We start from the raw sequence: 22,549 nt of genomic DNA on the forward strand, positions 1-22,549 counted from the left end.
TATAAACACGATTTGTTTCATCATTTCATCTTTATAGCCCCACATTAGTGTGTCGGTTAACCACACACGCTCCACTAAGGACTCATAAAGAAACGATGTGCGTTTTCATGGGTTAACATACAATGTCACATTTTCCTAAAGTAACTAAAGTGAGATTTTGTAAAGGTTCTATTACTTTATATATTATACTTTTATTATGATTATTTCCGATCAAAACCGTTCGGCTAACGACCCTCCACTACACACTGAAGCGGTGGGTGAAAAGGACATTCATTCAGCGATCATTTTATAGGTCATTTCCATGTCTCTCTTAGAGTGTGGCTTCGTGAATGAGACCAACTATTTAATTGAACGAATTTTAGTTATACATATAGTATTAACGTTCTTATACATATGTATAGAGTGTATTTTAAACATTTTAAAATCTTCAAGGTTTAAAATTAATTTTAAATTAACTATTAATTAATCAATCTTTTAAACCAATTTTATCATTTATATTTATCTTTTAATTAAACTATTAATTAAATTAATTAAATCATTTAAATCAATTATGGATTTAAGATTTATCTTCCGATTAACATTAGTTAAATTAAATATTAAAATCTATTAAGGATAATTCTATTCAGTTATCATAACTGGCTAAATACCTTTTATAATAATCCTTTTATTCAAATTTTAGGATTTCAAATTACCTAGTTATTAAATTCAGATTTTATACACATAAAATAACATTAAACACTAGTAATTATCCTATCATTTGAATAGGCAAGAAAAATCCGATTTTATATGATCAATCAAATCCCATGATGTGGCTGAGGACTGCCCACATCGTGACATTAGTTAGATTTGTGATTTTAACAATTTTTTGGTTTTATCAATTATGCACAATCAATTTTAGACCATTGACTCTAATACCACTGATGGAATTTTAAGGTTACAAAAATCAATGTACTTCTGACATTTCTCTTAACACTAAAGGGTACATGCAACCTAATGATCTATGTCTTTACAATTAATAACAACATACTATGAAACTAAAAGAACCCTAGCTATAATAAAAATTAATAGATTAGGGTTACATACATTTGTATTGTTATAGCACGCAATACTTTTGAATCCTTCTTGATCTTTATAAAGTTAGCACCAAAAGTATGATTTCTCTAATGACTCACACCCAAAACCCTAGAAACCATAAAACGAAGAGAGAAAGAGATGGAGGAGGAAGAAATTTCGTTCATATACCTCTTGGGAATGTCATGAATAAAAATTGCAAGCCAAGGAGTCCTATTTATAGTTTAGGTAACTTGTAGATGAATCCACATTTGAATTAATTAATTAATATATTTAATCTCGGTTCAAATCATTTTCTTATCTGCAACTAGGGGGATTCCAGAAAACCTAGGGGAACCTCCATTAAAATCTCATTATTTTACATAAATTTACGAATAATTCCCAAACAAAAATTTGTTTACGAAAAAACATGTATTATTGGTAAAAGTGACGATTTGACCCTTTTTCTCTCCGTAACTCACATTTTACCGCTTTCATTGTTGATCTGGATGCCTAGTCAATAAATGAACTAATATGATGGATATACTGGGTTTTATAATTCTTTCTCAACCGAAAAACTTGATATCCTGCTACATTGTATATTTCTTGGAATAGGAAACGCATCAAGTGAAAACAATAATAATTATCTAAACTAGAAACAACTTCATCGTTTTTTGAATTTTATAAGAAATTTCAAAATGTCTATCTAATTTTATGTTACACAATATATTCATCTCATTAGCTCATTTTCCGCCATTTTTTCCTGGTAACACATATTTTACCAGTTTCATTTCTAACATTGACACCTAGTAATTAAAAGAGTCGGTGAGATGAATATTAAGTTTGATGGTAAAAACGTAGCATTATATAACTCATTATATCCATCTAATCAACTCATTTAATGATCAGCCGTCGAGGTCAACATTGAAACCAATCAAATGTGTTAGATAGAGAGAAATTGGTCAAATCATCACTTTTACAGGTAATTCATGTTTTTTTGTAAATAAATTTTAGTTTAGGACTTATTTGTAAATTAGAGTAAAATAATGGGACTTTAATGGAGATTCCTCTCTCTCTCTCTCTCTCTCTATATATATATATATATATATATATATATATATATAGCATGCATGGAGTGAAACTAACCATCAAGACCACATTTTTATGACTTAAGACCCCCTATAAGGTCTAAAAGGGCGACTTATTTGATCAAGAACATGCCATGCTCAAGAATCACCATATTTGGGACCAAAAAGTGCCCCAAAGGAAGAAATGGCTAGATCCACAAGATGGAGTGATCAAGTTGTGAACTTTATACCTCCTGGAGGTTGCTAACAAGAAGATAATCTCGGATCCCAAATGCTTCAAAGCTCCAAGCTATTCTTACCACCTTCTTCTTCTTCTTCTTCTTCTTCTTCTTCTTCTTCTTCTTCTTTAAGAGCACCACCAAAGTACACTAATGCGCTCAAAATGCACACTTCTCACTTAGAGTTTGCTTGGGGTCGATTTTCACAAAGGGAGGTTGGTGAGGGAATGAGAGATGAGAGATAATGATGTTTATATATGAACCAAACCTAAAAATTAGGGTTTGTATTTTCTCTACGTATGCCCTGCATACGAGGTGTACACCCAATGTACTAAGTCGCACCCTAGTACACCTAGCGTACACAGCGTACGCTCAACAAACTAGTCCTGGTCAGCATTACCATTTTGCCACTGTAGACCATTCTTGCAATCCTTTCAAACCCAAGAGCTAAAATGCAAAAGTATTCAAACATAGGGTTGAAATTGAAATTACCTGGACATCAGCATGTTACAATTCTCCCCCACTTGAACTAGAGTTCGTCCTTGAAGTCGGTCGTCAAGAATAACTCAGAGTAATGCTCCCGCATCTCTATCTCCGGCTACCAGGTCCACTCGGAGTCTTTCCGATGTTGCCACTGAACCTTTACCAACGGTATCTCCTTGTTGCGCATAATTTTCATCTTCTTCTCCACTATCTCTACCGCCTCTCAGCAAAATTCAGGTGCTTATCGACCTGAATATCATCCAAAGGGACCACTGCCTCGGCAAATCCAACCGGTAGGCCACCCTGCCTACCCTGGCGATCACTTGGAAAGGTCCAATATATCAAAGACCCAATTTCCCCCTCTTCCTGAAGCGTATCACACCCTTCCAGGGTGAGACCTTCAGTAGCACCATATCACCGACCTGAAATTCCAAATTTGATCAGTGTCGGTCGACATAACTCTTCTGCCGACCCTGAGTAGTCTGAAATCTCTTTTTGATCTGTTGAATAAGCTCCACGGTCTGAAGGAATAACTCAGTCCTCCCCCCAAAAAACTGGGGTATGACACCTCCGACCATACAGGAACTCAAAAGGTTGGGCACCAATGCTGGAGTGATAGTTGTTGTAGGAGAACTTCGCAAGAGGTAGGTAGGAATCCCAACTCCCGCCAAAATCTATAACACAATCCTGCAACATATCCTCCAGTGTTTGTATGGTCCTCTCACTCTAGCTGTCGGTATGCAGATGATAAGTAGTGTTGAAATGTAACTTCGTGCCCAGTTCCTTGTGGAACTTTTTCCATAATCGGGAAGTGACCTGAACATCTCGGTTTAATATAATGGAGACCAGAACCCCATGACGTGCAACAATCTCCTGAACATACAGATCGACCAACATTTCGGCCGAAGAGCTCTTCCGGATGGCCAAAAAGTGGGCACTCTTGGTTAATCGATTAACGATGACCTAAATAGCATCAAAGCTCTTGGCATTATTAGGTAATTTGGTGATAAAATCCATGGTGATCTATTCCCACTTTCACATGGGAACCTCCAAAGGTTGCAGCTTGTCATACGACCTTTGATGCTCGACCATGACCATTCTACAGTTCAAGAACTTCTCAACGTACCAGGCTATCTCCCTCTTCATACATGGCCACCAGTAATTTAATCTCAAATCTCGATACATCTTGGTGGCTCCCGGGTGTATACAAAAGCGAGACTTATAAGCCTCCTCCAACACTATCTGCCTGATCCCACCAGAAACTAGTACCCAAACCCGACCGCACCGGGTCAACAACCCCCGACTATCGGTGACAAACCTGTCGATATTGTCCCTGATCCTCTCTTGCTTCCAATTATCCTTCTTTACTCCTTCTACCTATGCCTATATGATCAAATCCAAAAGTGGAGAATCCACAAATATCTTCATACACATATCCCCAGCTGAAGACCCAACCAACATACGGCTCAAGGCATCTACTACCACATTTGCTTTACCCGGATGGTAAAGGATCTTGCATTCATAATCCTTGACCACGTCTAGCCGCCTGTGATACCTCATGTTCAGGTTCAGCTGGTCCATAAGATATCGCAAACTCTTATGATCCATGTAAATAGTACAACGAACCCCATATAGATAATGTCTCCAAATATTTAGGGCAAACACCACTACCCCAACTCCAGGTCATGAGTAGGATATTGTGCCTTATGCGGCTTCAATTTCCGAGAAGCATAAGCAATCACTCGTCCCCTCTGCATAAGGACCACCCCAAACCAGTGATGGATGCATCGCAAAATACCACAGAATCCTTGACGCCCTCTAGAAGGGTCAACACCTGAGCCTCACATACCCTCTGTCGTAACATATCAAAAGCAACTTGCTGCTCAGGGACCCATCGAAAATCCATTCCCTTCCTCATCAGACGAGTGAGGGGTACTCCGATCTTGGAGAAGTCCTAAATAAATCTCCGATAATATCCCGCCAAGCCCAAGAAACTCCTGACCTCTAAGGGAGATTTTAGAACCTTTCACTGCATCACGACCTCAATCTTGGCCGGATCGACCAAAATCACATCCTAGTTAACGAGATGTCCTAGGAACTGGACCTCTCGTAACCAAAAATCACACTTTGAGAACTTGGCATACAGCCATTCCCGCCACAATACTCCCAAAAGCTCTCGAAGGTGCTCCTCGTGCTGCTCTTTGGTCTTGGAATACACCAAGATATCATCAATGAACATAATAACTGATCGATCGAGCATTGGCCTACATACCAGATTCATCAAATCCATAAAAAATGCAGACGCATTAGTGAACCCAAATGACATCACCACGAACTCGTAATTCCCATAACAAGTCCGAAACACGATCTTCTCCACATCCTCCTCTCTCACCCTCACTTGATGATACCCTGACCTCAAGTCGATCTTTGAGAACCAATATGCACCCTGCAACTAATCAAAGAGGTCGTCAATTCGCTGAAGAGGATAACGGCTCTTCACCGTCAACTTTTTCAACTCTTGGTAATCAATGCACATCCGGTGTGAACCATCCTTCTTCTTGACGTACAGAATCAGCGCTCCCCATGGCGAACTGCTCAGTCTGATGAACTAATTGACTAAAAACTCCTGAAGTTGAGAGGAAAAGTTCTACATATCGGGTGGTGCCAAGCGGTACGACGCCTTGGCAACTGGAGCCGCACCTAGGACTAGGTCAATCCTGAACTCAACCTGCCTCTCGGGAGGTACACCGGGCAACTCCTACGGAAACACATCAAAAAAACTCCCTGATAACCGACGCCTCTTAAACCAAAGTCTGCTCCCCCAACCCGAGTATCAACCCCATAGGCGAGATAACTCATACACCCTTACTGAATATACTGTCGAGCCCTAGATGCCTAACAAAACCCTGATACACTCTGGATGCAGAAACCACATGTTTCTTGGCGATAGAAACCCGTAATAGACACTCCAACTCGCTAATGGACATACCAAAATCCCTACGAAAAGAGCAAGACATAAGGGACTGACTCGCGCCCGAGTCAAATAACATAAGAGCAGGCAAAGAGTTCACTAAGAATGTACCACCTATTAGAAAACATAAGCATAAGCATAGCATAAAATAATCGACAGAACAATAAATAGAAACATACTAGTAACAACGTGTGGCGCTGCCTTGGCCTCCTCTGCCATGAGCTGAAAAGCACGACCTAAAGCCATTACGGGCTCCGCCCTGACATGGCTCCCTCCGCGATCCTCAGAGTAGTCGGCGTTGGAGCTTGCGCCAGTCTAGTAGTAAGCAAAGGGTACATGGCCTTCATATGGCCCACCTGGTCATAGTGACAAAAAATCCTGGTGCTCAGTACTGGAGCCTGCTGATGGTAGTCCTTGTCATAATACCCCTCCTTGCCACATTTGTGGCACCCAGAAGTAGATCGACAAGAACCATCATGAACATTGTCGCACTTGCCATAAGTGCGACCCCTCTGACTCCCAGATCTCGCATTAGCGACCTTGAACAATTTCGCTATAGGCTACGACTACATAGGGGCCTACCTCAGCTCCCTCGTATAGAGCTCCATATAAATTTCACGCCTCTTCGCGACCTCCTGTAACTCTACAAGTGAACCATATCGTTGAGTAGACACAAACTGGTGAATATCTGTCTTGAGCATGCTCAAGTAGTGGGTCATTTGAGCTTTCCCGGAAGCAGCAAACTCAAGGCAAAACAATGCTCGCTCAACGGACATCTTGGTGATCTTAGTCACCGACTCCGTCCCCTGTCTCAGGTCCAGATACTCCTGAGCTAATCTCTCTCTCTCTTTCTCTTTCTCTCTCTCTCTCTCTAGAGTGTATGAACTAGAGAACTGCTCCCATGATACAATAACTCTCTGCTCTAGAGTGTATGAACCAGTAACCAACCTCTACCAATCTTTCTCTCTGGACCAAAGAAGGTTCGGAGCGCACTTGACCTTCTGGTCAACTGGGCAAGAACACGTAAAGAAACATCCCTCAACGTCAGACAGTCACCTCATTGTTATGATTGGATCCTGGACTCCCTCAAATATTAGGGGCTTCATATTGTCGAAGTCCCGGTACTAGAAGGCTCTCCCTCCCCCAATCCCTGCAGCAGTAATGGTCGTGATGGTTGCAACAACAACATTCTCTGAAAGTGTAGCGTATCTATCATCAAAAAACTCCATCATAGCGGTCTTAGAAAAAACCTCAGCATGAATCATCTCCCTGACCTGATCCTCGGTCAACCCTCGCCAATCTTGGCCACTCGACCCTGATCTAGACCCCCTCATGAACACCATACTCAAAATAAACCAAAGAGATATCAGATAAAAAGCATTTCCCACCATAGGAACCAACCTGTATTACCTTCCACACCTCGCTCCTGTGCTTCTAGAAGTACGGGCCCATACTACCTTCCACACCTACCCATATTTGTCTCATAAGATCATCATAACAACTCTAACTGCACTCACTAGAATACACATACACCATATTCTCACCTCCTATAGAAAGGCTAGACATCCCTCAACTGGTCGACTGACCCCACATAACTCATCCATGAAGATTTCACCAACCCTGCAGCACCCGTGTATGCTAATCATACACAACACTGGATCTTATAGACATTCGAATACTTGATTCTACCCTAAGCCCACAAACAAACAAGGAACATGAAATAAGGCCAAATCAAACATTATCAGGCTATAAAATCACAGTTATGCACAATTTTGATGCAAACACTAAGCAATTATAATAATAATGTCAATTTCATATAAGGAAGAAACTCTAGGCTATCATGCATCATATAATCAGACAATTCTACCATGCAATTTATAAAGATCCCTATCTTATCACTAGCATGTTGTTCTATCATAACATAGCATCAAATAACAATGTGGTAACTTGGGGTCTACTTACTGGCTCCAGATGATTGTACACATCACATCCTTTCTTGATTATTTTTTAAAATCATTTTTAAAACTTCTGCAGTTTCTTAGTTTGAGTTTGGATTCACACGGATGTTCCTCCAATTCGCTCAAACCAAGGCTCTAATACCAACTTGTAACATCTCAAAAATCACAACTAAGTTAAACTTTTCAAAACAACCCATTTACTAAAATAAGTGTTTACATAACCATTGTTTACAACACATTATTCAAAAACAGAGTCTCCCAAGATCAACAACATAAAAATCAGGATGTGTACGGTTACGCCTTTGCTTTACCACAGTCCTCTGAAGTACCCGAAACAAAACTAAAACTGCAAGCCAACTCTTAGTGAGCTCCCCCAAAGTACCACCACACAAACATATAATCAAACAAATATCGGGTCCACAACCTCTTGGTTGGATTACCCCTGACCCACAACCTTACAGTTGGAATGCCACGACCCACAACCTTACGGTTGGAATACCCAATACATAATGGGTCCACAACCTCCTTGTTGGAATGCCCTAGCCCACAACCTCACGGTTGGAATGCCCAGTTTGTTGACATACAACACAAAGCAATACAGTCTCAACCCCACCATACCATGTTGACATGCACATAACAAATAACAAATATCCAACAATAGATAATCATATAATTAGTTAACAGACTAGCAGGCAGATCTACAGATCACTATTGTACAACAACATCCTATATAACAGGATAGATAACTAAAAGAGCCGACATTGGTGCCTTTGACCCACAAGATCAGTGACGAACTCACCTCATAATATGATGAATAGCTGAACAAGATACTGCTCCAAAATATCGTCTCAATCCAAATCCTAAATGTCAAAATATTTCCATTCTAAATTAATAACATTTCCCCAAAATACCCTTGGTCAAAACTGGTCAAAGTCAACCAAGTCAACACAGCCGAGTCGACTCAGGCTTCGTATGCGGGGTGTACTTCGGAGATACGCGAGGTATACTAGTTGTCCGAGGCATCGGGTCCAGATCTGCATACGCACAGCACACCCTTCGGTACGTCCAACAGCAGCAGCCCCCATCTTAGCCTATTAAGTGCTTATTCTTTCGACTTAACACGTCCAATTGCAGATCCAAGGCTAAAATACCATCAAGAGTCATAAAGTTCCCAACTTTATAACTTTGCATGTCCATTAAGTGATTGAAACACAAAATATCAACATCTCAACGCGTTAAGACCTTCTATAGCATGCATGGAGTGAAACTAACCATCAAGACCACATTTTTATGACTTAAGACCCCATAAGGTCTGAAAGGATGACTTATTTGATCAAGAACATGCCACGCTCAATAATCACCATATTTGGGACCAAAAAGTTCCCTAAAGGAAGAAATGGTTAGATCTACAAGATTGAGTGATCAAGTTGTGAACTTTATACCTCCTGCAGGTTGGTAACAAGAAGATAATCTCATATCCAAGATGCTTCCAAGCTCCAATCTCTTCTCACCACATCCTTCTTCTTCTTCTTCAAGAACATTACAAAAGTACACCAATGGGCTCAAAATGTACACTTCTCACTTAGGGTTTGCTTGGGATCAATTTTCACAGAGGGAGGCTGGTGAGGGAATGAGAGATGAGAGATAATGATGTTTATATATGGACCAAACCCTAAAAATTAGGGTTTTCATTTTCTCTACGTACGCCCCGCGTACAAGGTGTATGCCCAGCGTACTAGGGTGCGCCCTAGTACGCCTAGGGTACATAACGTATCCCCATCGTACTAATCCTGGTCAGAATTACCATTTTGCCACGATGGACCACTCTTGCAATCCTTTCAAACCCAAGAGCTAAAATGCGAAATTATTCAAACATACGGTTGAAATTCAAATTACCTGGACATCGGGATGTTACAAATGGTGCCATGCCCGATTTTCCCATTTGTTCTTAAAGTTTGTTCAGATTATCACAAAGTATGGGAAGGACAAGGGTTTCATGGGTTGGTTTACAAATTGGGTTTTGATTCTGATGTGTTTGTTGGGAACAACCTTCTAAGATTTTATGGTGAATGTAGTGGCGTAAATGATGCAGAGAAAGTGTTCGATAAAACGTCAGAGAGATACGTAATGGTTGTTTGTTTTTAAAAAAAAACCACTTCTAATAACTTCTGGTTGTGTCACGCAGAACATGAGCAACACTTGGCCTTTCGTAGCTATTTGTCTTTTAAAAGACTTCTGACTTAAAAACTATTGCGTGTGTGTTGCACGGCGCAACACTGGACCCTCATCTTCAAACCACTTCCTACCTCACTTAATTTATATTATTCAACATTTATTTCTTTTATTTTTTCAATAATATGTTTGTTATTTTAATAATACTATGAACGATATTATAAACAATTTAAGTATACTTTACATAATTTCAAAACAATTTGGTAAATTTCATACAAGTACTTTTTTTTGTGTTACGTTGTTTATAACAAAATATTAATAAATTATAAGTTAATCACTAAAATTACCAAATCTATAAAATTTAACTGAAGAATAACCATCCCCTTGGAAAATTTAATAAAATGAACATGTTGTTCGCTAAATTAATAACTTTTTTATTGTTATTTAACAATTATTATGTTTAATTATTTTATATAAACGTCTTTAAAAATCGTATCATCACAATGATTTTTATATTTGATTTGCATATGACTAAAACTAAATAAACAGTTGATTTAAAATTATTTTTAACTACTGTATGATTAATTTCAGTAGTCTGCAGATGTTAAAAAAAATATACAGACTTCTTATTGCATTTTTCAAACGTTTGGTCCGCCTCTTCTATTGCAAAGGGTTGTAGATGTGGTCCATAGAATACAAATATTTTAGCTTTAAAAAAACAAACAACAACGTAGTGTCATAGAACACATTTAGTGCAATATGTTCCAAGTTTTCTTACAATAAAGAAATTGCCTTGTTTATGGATATGAGATCCTAACCACTCTCTTCTAGGGTTAGCCCAAATGTTGCAACCATTGTCAACTTGTTACATGTATTTGGATGGAGGATAAAAGATGATTATGAAGCGTTGATAGTGTTAGAAGGTGGGATTGAAGGTGGTTTCGGGTGATTGATTTTGTATAGATAAATGGTTGTGGTTGATGGTTGGTTCAAGGTTTTATAATAGTGGGTTCGGTATAAAGAAAATAAGGGTGGTTTGTGGCTATTGGAATGGATGTATAAGGGTGATAGAGAAGGGTTATAGTCTATGTGCGTTTGTGTGTGTGAAAGAAAGAGAAATGGAGGATAATTAAATGAGTTGGCATAAGGGATAACTTCGTTTTGTTAAAAGTTACCATTTGGATCCGACAAAATCCATTTTATGCCCCTGTAAAACAACAAAAACAATTTAGGGGCTGATTAGACCAATTCTGAAAACATTGTAAGGCTAATATTAAAAAATGTTTAGGTGCATAGGATAAAATAAATAAGTGTAGCTTATGGGTTGATTTTGCCTTTAAAAAAACTGAAGTAATGCTTGATAGACTAGTTAAAAAGATAACTACCAAAACTAGTTATTAGGTGATAATATATGACAGTTTTATAAAAACGAGTTGATAAACTACTTGTAAAATCTTAAAGGGAATAAAAAGGTATTTATAATAATTATTTAATATTATAAAATAAATATATAATGCATTTTCATTAACTTAAATTAAAGATAAACGTACAACAAAGTATTAACATCAATAAATTTGAAAATATAATTATGCATCTAAGAAAATATTCCATTTAAATAAATTCTTCAAATTTTGTTTCTCACTTGGACAAAATTCAACCCGACAATCTAGTATCCTCACTCGAATATATCCCTATAACTATAGGAAAAAAACCACTAAAATTTTAGTGGTTAAATAAGAAAAAATTATTTATAATATTAAACTGAATTTTTTCAAAATTATAATGTGTTTTTATAAATTTTGGCTTAAATAAATTAATGCATAAGTATATTATATGATCCTTTCCCATTATTATTAAAAAAATCAACAAACAAACAAAAAATCGTAATATTTAAAATATTTTTTATTATTCTATATCTAAAATATTTTTTAAAGAGCATGTATCACTTAAAAATTTCAATTTAAATTATATCATACTTTATATCTTAATGAGTTTTTTTAACTTTGTTTAATTTCGGTGATATTAAGCACATAACACAATATGATTTTTTTTTTTAAATTTTGGTTAATTTATTCTTAGTAACTATTAATATACGATAAATGATATATTCTGAAGAATTTTAAAAAAATCTTTATAAACGTGTTGAAATGCTAACATAAAGTAGTTTTTTAAAAAGATAATCTATAAGCTAAATTTTAACTTGTAAAATTATATAAAACAAAAAACTAAAACTGATTATTTAAAAATAAACATTCAAAAACATTTTGAGTTTAAATCTTTTGTTTGTATTTTTTTTCAGAAAAAAAAAATAATGAGAAAACAAAAATCGGAAAACTTATAAAAGTTTGTTGCCAAAGCACGTTCTAGAAATCTCCGCAGTGTCATTTGCAATCCCAAAAGAAAAAAAAAATAATAAATAAATACTAATAAAAGAAGAGAGTAATTGGAATTTTACAACTACCCAACTAAGACCTCAAAGTTTGCATGCATGTGTTATGTGTATATATACACATGATGTGGCCATCGAATAGCTTGCCAACTACAGAGCTTTCTCGTGAACCTTCTGATCAACTTTTTGATTTTGACGGGTACGTGATGCAGTTCCACTAACCAATTTTGGAGTCTTTCGATCCAGCAGCTTGTGCTGATGTAATTTGTTTTGGTCCCTTTAATTCGTTGTTTTCGACTTTTGTTTATTTTGAGAATCTACTTGATGTTTTCGTGTTTGATTTTGCTTCAATCAATCAATTCCCTGTTTTTTTGAATATTCATTTGAATTCCTGTTTCAATCACTTAAATTGTTTTTGTAGATTCTCTTTCTGCTACTTGTCATTTCTCTGTTCCGGATCAATTTCAGGGGGAAGAGTTTTGATCAAGGTATGCCTGCATGCCATTGTTTAACAGAGCTTCTGTGTTTCCTGTTAATTGTTTCAAAACTGAGTTAATTTGGTGAATAAACATTCCAGTGTCAGATGCCTCGAAATTTATGGTTGATTTTTTTACTTGAACAGTCTTTCAGTCCTGATAACTAGGATCATTCCCGCAAATTAGGGCCAGCATATTTCGTTCTGTACTGTGATAAATTGTTTATTAATTAAATTTATTGAAATCTTATGATATTTTTCCGGCAGCCATGGTGACCAGAACGATAGATCTCCGGTCCGACACGGTGACGAAACCCACCGAAACAATGAGATTGGCCATGGCGAAGGCGGAGGTGGATGATGATGTTTTGATTTACGACCCGACGGCCCGTCACCTCGAGACAGAAATGGCCCGAATTACAGGCAAAGAGGCCGCACTCTTTGTTCCTTCGGGGACCATGGGCAACCTTATAAGTGTTCTCGTCCATTGTGAGATCAGAGGAAGTGAAGTAATCCTTGGCAACAATTCCCACATCCACATATACGAAAACGGTGGAATTTCAACCATCGGGGGTGTTCATCCGAGACCTGTAAAGAATAACGAAGATGGCACTATGGATATCAATCTCATCGAGTCTGCAATCCGAAACCCTGACTTTGAGATTTGCTACCCGAAAACTAGGCTCATTTGCCTTGAGAATTCCCATGCTAAGTATGAATTTCCGTTTAATTTTCTAATGCTCTATAGGTGTATGACAAAATGCCTAACAGAGATTGCTCAATGATGCAGCTCTGGTGGGAGAGTTCTTTCTGTAGACTACACAGACCAGGTTGGGGAGCTTGCCAAAAAACATCACCTAAAGCTTCATATAGATGGAGCTCGTATCTTTAATGCATCTGTTGTGAGTTAAAGAAACCCTTTACAAATTTCAACCTTCTTCCTCATCTTCCATCCATTCATTTTCAAGCCTTTTTTTTCAGGCTCTTGGTGTCCCTGTTCATAGGCTTGTACAAGCTGCTGATTCTGTTTCAGTATGGCCTCATTTCCAAAACCTTTTTCTTATAACCACTATACAATGGAAACAAGAATTATGTTATTTATAGTTGTTGAAAATTGAGTTCATAATTTATTGTGTTTCAGGTATGCTTGTCGAAGGGGCTTGGTGCACCAGTTGGAAGTGTTATTGTTGGGACAAAAAGCTTCATTGACAGGGTATATATATATATATATATATATATATATATATATATATATATATATATATATATATATATATATATATATATATATATATATATATATAGTATATCTTGTTATAGTTCTTGAAAGTTGAGAAATTTTGGTTAATAGTTTCTTTGTTTTGAGTTAAAAGGTTCAATCTTTTGTTGATATAGGCAAGGATTTTGCGAAAAACTTTGGGTGGGGGAATGAGGCAGGTGGGAATCCTATGTGCTGCTGCTCTTGTTGCTTTACAAGAAAACGTTGGAAAGCTTGGAAATGATCACAAGAATGCCAAGACTTTAGCTGGTAATAAATACTCCACTTCTTAAAGGGTTTTTATGTAAATATATTTTCTCTTTTGTTAAATTCTAAACACGCAAATCATTTTTTTTTTGTTGTAGAGGGATTAAATAAAATCAAGGGACTCAAAGCGGATGTAGCTTCTGTGGAGACAAATATTGTAAGTATATCAATTGGTCCCTTTTTCTATTCCTTTAATGCCCATGATAAGATATTAATTTGGTTTTTTGAACAGGTTTATTTTGAAATATTAGAGGGTTCAAATATTACAGCATTGAAGTTAGGCAAAATTATGGAGGAACATGGCATACTTTTGATGCCGGATAGCTCATCCAGGTGCTATATTTTTATTAAAAAAAAAAAAAAAAACAAGTGGTTCATAAATCATGAAATAGAATTATAAGTCCATACATGTGGATTCTGAGAATGAAAATGATATTGTGTAGGGTAAGGATTGTGATTCACCACCAAGTATCTGCAAGTGATGTGCAGTACACGTTGTCATGCATAAAGGTACAACATGTCACTGCGTACACTTTATCTTTTTTGTTGTTCTATCTAAAACATTTTGTTAAATAAGTAAATAACGGGTTTCCATTTGGTTTCAGCAAGCTATGACTGGAGTTGAAAATGGTGGCAATTAAGGCAGATGTTAAAACATTGTGAAGATCATTTCCATTTCGATTTAAAGTTGTACATGTGTTTGGATTTATGTTTGCAGTTACTCTCCTTCCTATCGATTGGTTTCTTTATAACTAAATTTTTTTTTTTTTGCTTTGACCAAAATACATATGATCAAATATTATGAACCATCAAATTAAGATCTTACCATGGGCATTAAAGGTAAAAAAACATTAAAAAATCAGTTAACATCGAATTCATCTCAGAGCTTTCACAATACATTGTTACCACGTTAACATATAATGAATTAAACTTAACCATGGTAGAATGACAAGATGAGATACAATGAATTTGGAGTTGATTGGAGAAACAAAAGAGGGGCCACATTTAACTTTGTGAAATTCAATGGACTAGGAATTAAATGACATTAGTGATTAGTGTATGAAAAGTGGAAAGTTGATGTGACAATTCATTACATTTTGTAGAGTTTAATTGCCTTGTCATTAATTTGGGATGTACAAATTATGGATGTTGTGATGCAATGGAATCAATCTTGGAAGATGTTTTAGGCTAACCATGAATGTACAACCAGTCTTGTTTTCACACAAAATCCACTAAATAATCACAAAACAGTTCTTAGTATACAACTAAATGTGAGGGAAACATCGAGCCAAAAACAATCCACACACAAGATCAGAGTATAAACACTTGTACTGCAATTTCATATACAACTATACAAGTGATGATATTTTTTTTACAAAATCAACTGTATTATATGCTATCGAAAGAATTACATATTTCAATATCAATCAAACCCTATCCACAGTGATCATTTTTAATTAGATTATGACGATGTAATCATACAATAAAAAAAAATTACGCAGATAAAAAAAGGTTTAGAAATAAACAAAACGGGCTCACACATAAATTACCCAAAACCAAAACACAAAATTAAGACAAAGATTTTAATTAAGAAATAAGAATAGAGTAATTTACATGTTTGGTCACTGGTTCTTTAAAAAAATATAACACATTTATCCAAAGGCTCGTTTGCTGCAAAGATGGTCCTCAAGTTAAACTATATTATCAATTTTAATCCCTCCACCTTCACTTTGTTTGCCACATGTCGTTAGGATCCCCTTATGTGCAAGTCACATAAGGGTATTTACATCAGCCCCCTCCCTCTCTACTTTTCATCTGCTTCTTAAAAAGAAACGAGAAGTGGGTTTTAGTCTCATTCTTTAAGCTTCATTAAAATAAGTCTTCTAATTTGGAAACTGACTTTTGTGCATGTAGTCGATTTGATGTGATACAAACATCTTGGATATGGATATCCAACAACCATGTAAGATAGTGAATGTTGATTTTTTGGCTAGTTTGATACATCTATGTGTTCAAGGGAATGGATTTCATCCAAAGAATGCTTCACTCCATGAATTTTTTGGAAGCTAAAAGCAACTTTCTTGTTGCACAAATTGAAAAATGAAGCGTTTGGGAAGTTGTTATTTAATTGTTGGTGATGGCAACTAAGATGACTTAGTGGGTCTACATCATGGTTTTGGTTTAGTAAAGTTGTGTAAAAATAAATCAGTCTTTGTTCTGATGGTCATGGTTTTTGGTTTAGATCGTACTTTGAATAATCATTTTTGTATGGGAATGTAATATACATGTTTCTAAGTAATAAAAAACAATAATATTTATGGGTATGGACTGTTTCGTTTCCAAATTTGTTAGTTTGATGATTGTCAAAGTTGGATCGAAGTACATATGCACATATCCTGATCTATTTGCCATCTTTCCACCTGCACTTGATCGTAATTTCTTCTTTAGAATCCCATTAGAAGATTTAAGACTCTCACCTTTGCAACTCATAGCATTGTGACATTTAGAACGTGTCATAGTTTATAATTGTTTTAATAAACTTGTTATTTTAAACCATTGTTCAACTAAAAACCTCATCTTTGTTATAACGAGGTGCCACTAATGTGGTTGGACAATCAGTTTTAGGTCGTATGCTACGATCTTTAATTGATTCTATCTTGAATATGTATATTTCACTCCATATTTGTAGCAAGCAACACTTATGAACCCAAATTTCTTGTTGCGCACCCACCTCCTACATGAGCATCATGTCATTTTACTAACACAAAACCCATTTGTCATCCTAAGGATCACTTACCTGATACTTTGGAATTCCCACAACCTGAAACTTTGGAATTCCCACAGTACACCACTTTGTAATGATTACCTTGGATTTTGATGTTCTCAAATTTTTTTTTTTTTGTTGATTTTGGCGTCAAAGGGCCTTTGGAGTTGCCAATTACCTTTTGCACATTCATCATGTTTTCCATAATTATTGTATTCCAAACAAGTGCATGATTGGTTTGTCTCTTCCATCCACATGTTTTTTGTTAAACACTTCACACGTGTTGTTTAAAACTTAAAGGTACATCACAACGTGCTCTACATATAAAATGTGAATTTGCCCATGACGGAATTTATTTTGACCAATTATATGGGGTACTGCATGTTGTCGTACACTTCCACAACACAAAAAAAAAAAAAAAAAAAAAAAAAAAAAAAAAAAAAAAAAAAATCTTAATTGTTTAGGATTACAACCCCGTTATAAAACGGACGATACATAAAGAGTAAGCTATCTTTTTTGTTCTTCTATCTACCGAGTAGCAGATGAACATAGTGGCATTTTCAATTTCAAAATAAGTGCAACATTTAACTAGGCACGATTAAAAAAAGGGAAAAAAGTCAACCACTTGTCAGAGATATAAACCCAAATGTATCAAAAATAGTGGCATTACACGTAAAACTATAACAGGCATGACACCTCCAAGTTGCTCAATCAAATAGTAAACAAGAATAACTTCATTTTCTTTTTCACAGTTTACCTGGTGTTCATAAGTTTGATGAGTTCATCCACAAAATCAGTCATAGCAACTTCTTGCTCTATATTCACCTCTTTATTCTTAATCTTAACAATCCCTTCTTTAATTTCTCTTTCACCAACAATCACCATCCATGGAATCCCAAACTCTTTAGCTCGATCAAAATGCTTATTAAGCCTCTTATTCGCCATAAACTCTGCATTCACTTTGGCATCCCAACACATCTGAACCAGTTTAGATGCTAAACCCACATCATCCCCCAACACACTCACCAACACTTGTGTCTCACTCGCTCGAATCACCTACAAAAAAACAATCAATCAACTCTCTTTCTCTCACAGAATATAAACACCCGAGTTTTTTATTTTTTTTTTACCTGATTTTCAACTTTTTGCTGTTCTTCCATTATTGTGAAGACACGTTCGATTCCCAAACTAACACCGATTGCAGCCACACGTTTTGTTCCAAACATGCCTATAAGATTGTCATAACGCCCACCTGCAGCAATTGAGCCAACTTGTGTTGCACCCTTGAAAACCGCTTCATATATCACTCCAGTGTAGTAATCCAACCCTCTTGCTAAACTCAAATCAAGAACCACTTTGTCTACGCATCTTTTGTCCAAACATTCGAATAATTTCTCCAAGTCTTTCAATGCTTGATTTGAAGCCTCGTTTTTCAGAAACACGCTTTCTTCTTTTTTCAGTTCTGATAGTAGTGTCAAAGGGTGGCCTTTCAGACACACGTATTTACCAATTTTCTCCACTGTATCCACATCTAAGCCTTTCTCTTCAATCTAACAAGAAAAAAAAAAAAAGATAAGGTCAACCAATGTTTGCACATAAACACTATAACTAGAAAGTAGAAAGATTCAGCATAATACCAACCATTTCCTTTCTAATTTGGTCAAATGATTGTTTGTCTAATTTGTCAATACTTGAGCAAATGGTTCGGACTTTGTGAGATGGAACACCGCATATTTCCAGCATTCCATCCAGTAGCTTACGATGGTTCAACTTCACCTGTACACACAAAAGGAAAAGGGCAAAATGGGAAAAGAATCTTTATGTGAATGTGATGATTTGAACATGTAAAAAATCTTACCTCATAATCACCGATGTTTAGCTCGTCTAGTAGTTCAACCAAGATTCTGACAACCTCAAAGTCAGCTGCTATTGTGTCATCACCAGCAATGTCAAAATCACATTGATAGAATTCACGGTATCTTCCTTTAGATGGGTTGTCTCTTCTGTACACTTTTGCCATTTGGTACCTTCTGAAAGATGTCAGACCATTCATGGCAACATATCTAGCAAATGGAACTGTTAGGTCATACCGAAGGGAGCAAATCTCTCCACCCTAAAAATCAAACAAAATGCATATCAATCTTCAATGCACATGTTTTTGTTTTTCCTTCAAAAATTACCTAATAAAGGATGCATATCTCACCTGATCAGCTAAATCATAAATCAACTTTGAATCTTCACCGTATTTTCCTGTAAGAGTTTCTCTCAATTCAAATACAGGAGTATCAAGTGCCATAGCACCATGCCTCTTGAAAACATTGCCAATGATTGTGAAGGCTTTCTCTCTTACAGCCATTTGTTCTTTTGCAAAATCACGAGTTCCCTACAAAGTTGAAGTATATATATTAAGAAACAAATGTGAAATGTCTTATCAAATATAAACGTAAGAACTAAATGTGCATGGTGTTATTACCTTGGCGAGTTTGGGAAGCCTTCTGCTTTCATTGCTGTCGACAACTTCTTTGACTTTATCTAGTAGACTTTTAAAGTTGGGATCTTTCAAGTCCAGGAAGGAGAGGAAACCTTGTGCCACTTTCTCCACAAGAGATGAAGTATCAAATACCTTAATTTGTAACGTATCTTTGATAAACTGCATCAAAACAGATGTGCCTTTTCCCATAACCTTTTTTTTCTTGTCCTTCTTTTTATCCGGTTTCACATTTCCTCCATCAACACCCTCTTGACCTTTTACACTTCTCTCTCCATTCTCCATCAGCTCACTCCCCTCCAATGATATAAAAGAAACTGTTGCTTCCCAAGAAAGAATCTTTCTCACAGCTTCAAACAAAGCATAAATTTCATGCAATGATTCGATGTAGTTCTTTTTCATCTTTTTTGTTATAGAAGACATAACGGAGGCTTCCAATATGTCAAGACCAGGACATCCAGCATTGAAACTCTTAGCCAAATCAGGAAATATGTTGTCTTTTACTAAAGTGTTTGCTCGAAGCCAACTACTCTCACCAAGACTCTTGATAGCAAATGCCAGAGAAGAAAAGAGTGTGGACAAATCCTCACTGACACTTCCATTTGCTAACAGAGTAGAATTCAGTGCAATCCGAGTTGATTGATGAACTGATTTGCTGAGAGACCTCAAACGACCATGAATAATGGGAATGTTATCAACTTGATCACACTGCAGGGTACCACGAAACTTTGATCCGTTAAGCAAAACCTTCAAATCACTAGCAACAGAAGCCATATCTTTGTCAGAAGAGCCATCACCAGAGTCTGTGAAGAGATTTAAGGCAGTTGAAGTGTCAGCCTTCAAGGCCTCACAAGACAAGGCTGCAACAGCATCTGCAACTATGGTTAATGAGGAGGCTGTGTAGTCCAGGAGAGCACAGATGCCATTAACAGTAATATTTGGCCAGCAACCTCTTAACATATCAATGTTGGCATGCTTATCGAAATCCAGATCAAGTGTGAGGGTTTTAGTATCATTGCTCAAGATATCTGATAGCTGAGAAACAGCAGAGGAGGAGGGGGATCCACTAAGCAAGTGTTTGTACAGGAGAAGCAGAATGGAAGCTCTGGCTTCCTCAGGGGTTAGAAAATCAGGGACAGATAGTTGAAGCTTGGAGGGGGCTGATGCTGAATTCGGTTTATGATTGGAAGGAGATGAAGAGAGCCTTGCAAGAGCAGAAGGATCAATCTGGAGGAGCTGAGGTGGAGAAGCAGTGGAGAATTCAAAGACAGAATCTGAAGAGAGGGTTGAGCCTTTTCCACCTAGCGTCAGCACTCGTCTCTCACCTGCCATATCTGCACAAAACCAGATTTGCAAAGAATGCGTGTTGAGTATTATTATCCTAAATCAGATCAAAGTATTATCATCATTAAAACATTGTGAATGTCGTCTGTTTCTGTAAAACATAGTGAAGGAAATCTGAGTTAAATATCTAATCCTATATAACAATGCAGATAGTCGAGATAGATAGATAGTATAACTGAGCAATTAAACACCAAAATACCTAAAATTACCGTTCTTACCCATGAATGTAACTATAAAAATCAAAATGGGTGAACAATTCATTCAAAATCAGTCATCTAACTTGAATCAAATTTACTAATTTAGGACAACAAAAATCAAATATTAGATAAACAGAAGAAATGCTCATCACTCATCAGCTCAATAGACAAAACATTAGCAAATTTCTGCAAAAAGAACATTTAACAGTGTGTGAAATCCCAATTAGTTGATTCCCAAAGTCCAACAACAAGCAAATGGAAGAACAATTCGTATTACTCATCAATCAGCTCATTCTGGACAAACATTAGCAAAATTCTGCAAAAATTCATTTAACTGTATGTGAAATGATAATTACTTGTATACCAAATTCCAACAACAAGCAAATGGAGGAACAAATTCAATACTCAATAGATTGGCTGCTGATTTCCAGCAGAATTAGAAAAGAGAGAAAAAGAACAGCCGAAGTCGAACAGGAGCATACCTGATTTTCTTCTGTGAACAAGAAAGAACAGCAGAATAGCCGGTGGACAGCGGTGCTGCGGTGGTGACTGGCAGGCGTCCGACTAGCGAACGATTGAACGAAGATGGGGGGTTGATAGCCCTAGGTTCTTGTCGGTAATGGGATGTGAAGGAAGGTGGCAGTGATGACGGTGTTGAGTGTGCGTCAGGGCGGCAGTGATGGTATGTCTAGGCCGACGCGGATGGGGAGGGTTTGCGAGAAAGAAATAGCGAGGTTTGGGGGTTGGCGTTTGTATTATTTTTAGGGTTTTGTATTTATTTTATATTTTTTGTTTATATCAAATTCTATAATATCAAATAAAGTTTGTTAACAAAAAAAAAAGTAATCATGATATGATATGATAAAAGTCTTAAATTTTAAATTGGTAATTGAAAAAAAATTTAATATTTTTTTATTATTGTTATGACTCATGACCATAACTTTTTCGTAGAATTATCAATAACATTCTAGCCATTTAACTTTGTTATGTTTTTTGCAAAATAAATCCAAAAATTATGTTTAAAATTCAAATTTGGTCATATATATATATGAGGGTTCATGCGAAAATGCAAATAATTTGCGAAAACGCAAAAACAAGAGAAAACTATAAGATTGTGTCATGTCAACCTTATATTTTGGACAATAAACCATTCAAACTTTGAACTACATGATGATAATCGATGATACATGAGAAATGGTTTCATATTAGCAAAACATGATTTTTTACATTTTTATTATGAAAACATGAATTTAACAGTGGCTAAGGACGTGAAAATTTTTTGTTAAAACCGTCTTTAAATCTATATTATCATAACACAATCCAATATAAACTTATTATCTTTAATTTATTGCTAATAAATTAGATTTTTATAGTACTTGTGTTTGATTTTTGTAAGATAAAATCTGTTTTCGCAAGATATTTATGTT

At 36.3% G+C, this 22,549-nt stretch overlaps 2 protein-coding genes across 4 annotated transcripts; one reads left to right on the forward strand and one right to left on the reverse strand.

The window, feature by feature from the left end:
- Positions 1-12,403: 12,403 nt before the first annotated feature.
- On the forward strand, positions 12,404-15,086 carry THA1 (threonine aldolase 1). 3 transcript variants are annotated; one of them, XM_079026395.1, is made up of 11 exons: positions 12,404-12,528; positions 12,751-12,817; positions 13,072-13,516; positions 13,595-13,706; positions 13,786-13,836; positions 13,946-14,017; positions 14,200-14,332; positions 14,428-14,486; positions 14,562-14,662; positions 14,773-14,839; positions 14,935-15,086. In XM_079026395.1, exons 3-11 carry the CDS (start codon positions 13,074-13,076, stop codon positions 14,968-14,970), a joined length of 1,074 nt encoding a protein of 357 aa, XP_078882521.1. In that variant the 5' UTR covers positions 12,404-12,528; positions 12,751-12,817; positions 13,072-13,073; the 3' UTR covers positions 14,971-15,086. The 3 variants fall into 3 exon arrangements, with proteins under 3 accessions (XP_078882521.1, XP_078882519.1, XP_078882520.1); XM_079026393.1 differs by having other exon boundaries at positions 14,428-14,662; XM_079026394.1 differs by having other exon boundaries at positions 12,458-12,589; positions 14,428-14,662.
- A 2,605-nt stretch (positions 15,087-17,691) lies between these two features.
- LOC145088166 (Class II aaRS and biotin synthetases superfamily protein) lies at positions 17,692-21,877 on the reverse strand. The gene is made up of 7 exons (XM_079026392.1): positions 21,605-21,877; positions 19,567-20,915; positions 19,297-19,476; positions 18,952-19,206; positions 18,735-18,869; positions 18,224-18,643; positions 17,692-18,149 (listed from the first exon to the last, which is right to left on the reverse strand). Exons 2-7 carry the CDS (start codon positions 20,911-20,913, stop codon positions 17,847-17,849), a joined length of 2,640 nt encoding a protein of 879 aa, XP_078882518.1. The 5' UTR covers positions 20,914-20,915; positions 21,605-21,877; the 3' UTR covers positions 17,692-17,846.
- Positions 21,878-22,549: the final 672 nt, after the last annotated feature.

Source organism: Lactuca serriola, chromosome 2 (assembly GCF_051521515.1).
Source record: "Lactuca serriola cultivar US96UC23 chromosome 2, Lser_US96UC23_V15, whole genome shotgun sequence".
NCBI lineage: Eukaryota > Viridiplantae > Streptophyta > Magnoliopsida > Asterales > Asteraceae > Lactuca > Lactuca serriola.

Bases quoted from the DNA above. Each gene is read 5' to 3' on its own strand.
- LOC145088166 (XM_079026392.1), bottom strand. From the start codon at position 20,913: ATGGCAGGTGAGAGACGAGTGCTGACGCTAGGTGGAAAAGGCTCAACC. The intron at 18,870-18,951 runs GTAAGATTTTTT...TTGTGTGTACAG, and splicing joins TAAACATCGGTGATTATGAG to GTGAAGTTGAACCATCGTAA. The intron at 18,150-18,223 runs GTAAAAAAAAAA...GTTTTTTTGTAG, and splicing joins AGCAAAAAGTTGAAAATCAG to GTGATTCGAGCGAGTGAGAC.
- THA1 (XM_079026393.1), top strand. From the start codon at position 13,074: ATGGTGACCAGAACGATAGATCTCCGGTCCGACACGGTGACGAAACCC. The intron at 13,707-13,785 runs GTGAGTTAAAGA...CTTTTTTTTCAG, and splicing joins GTATCTTTAATGCATCTGTT to GCTCTTGGTGTCCCTGTTCA. The intron at 14,840-14,934 runs GTACAACATGTC...ATTTGGTTTCAG, and splicing joins ACACGTTGTCATGCATAAAG to CAAGCTATGACTGGAGTTGA.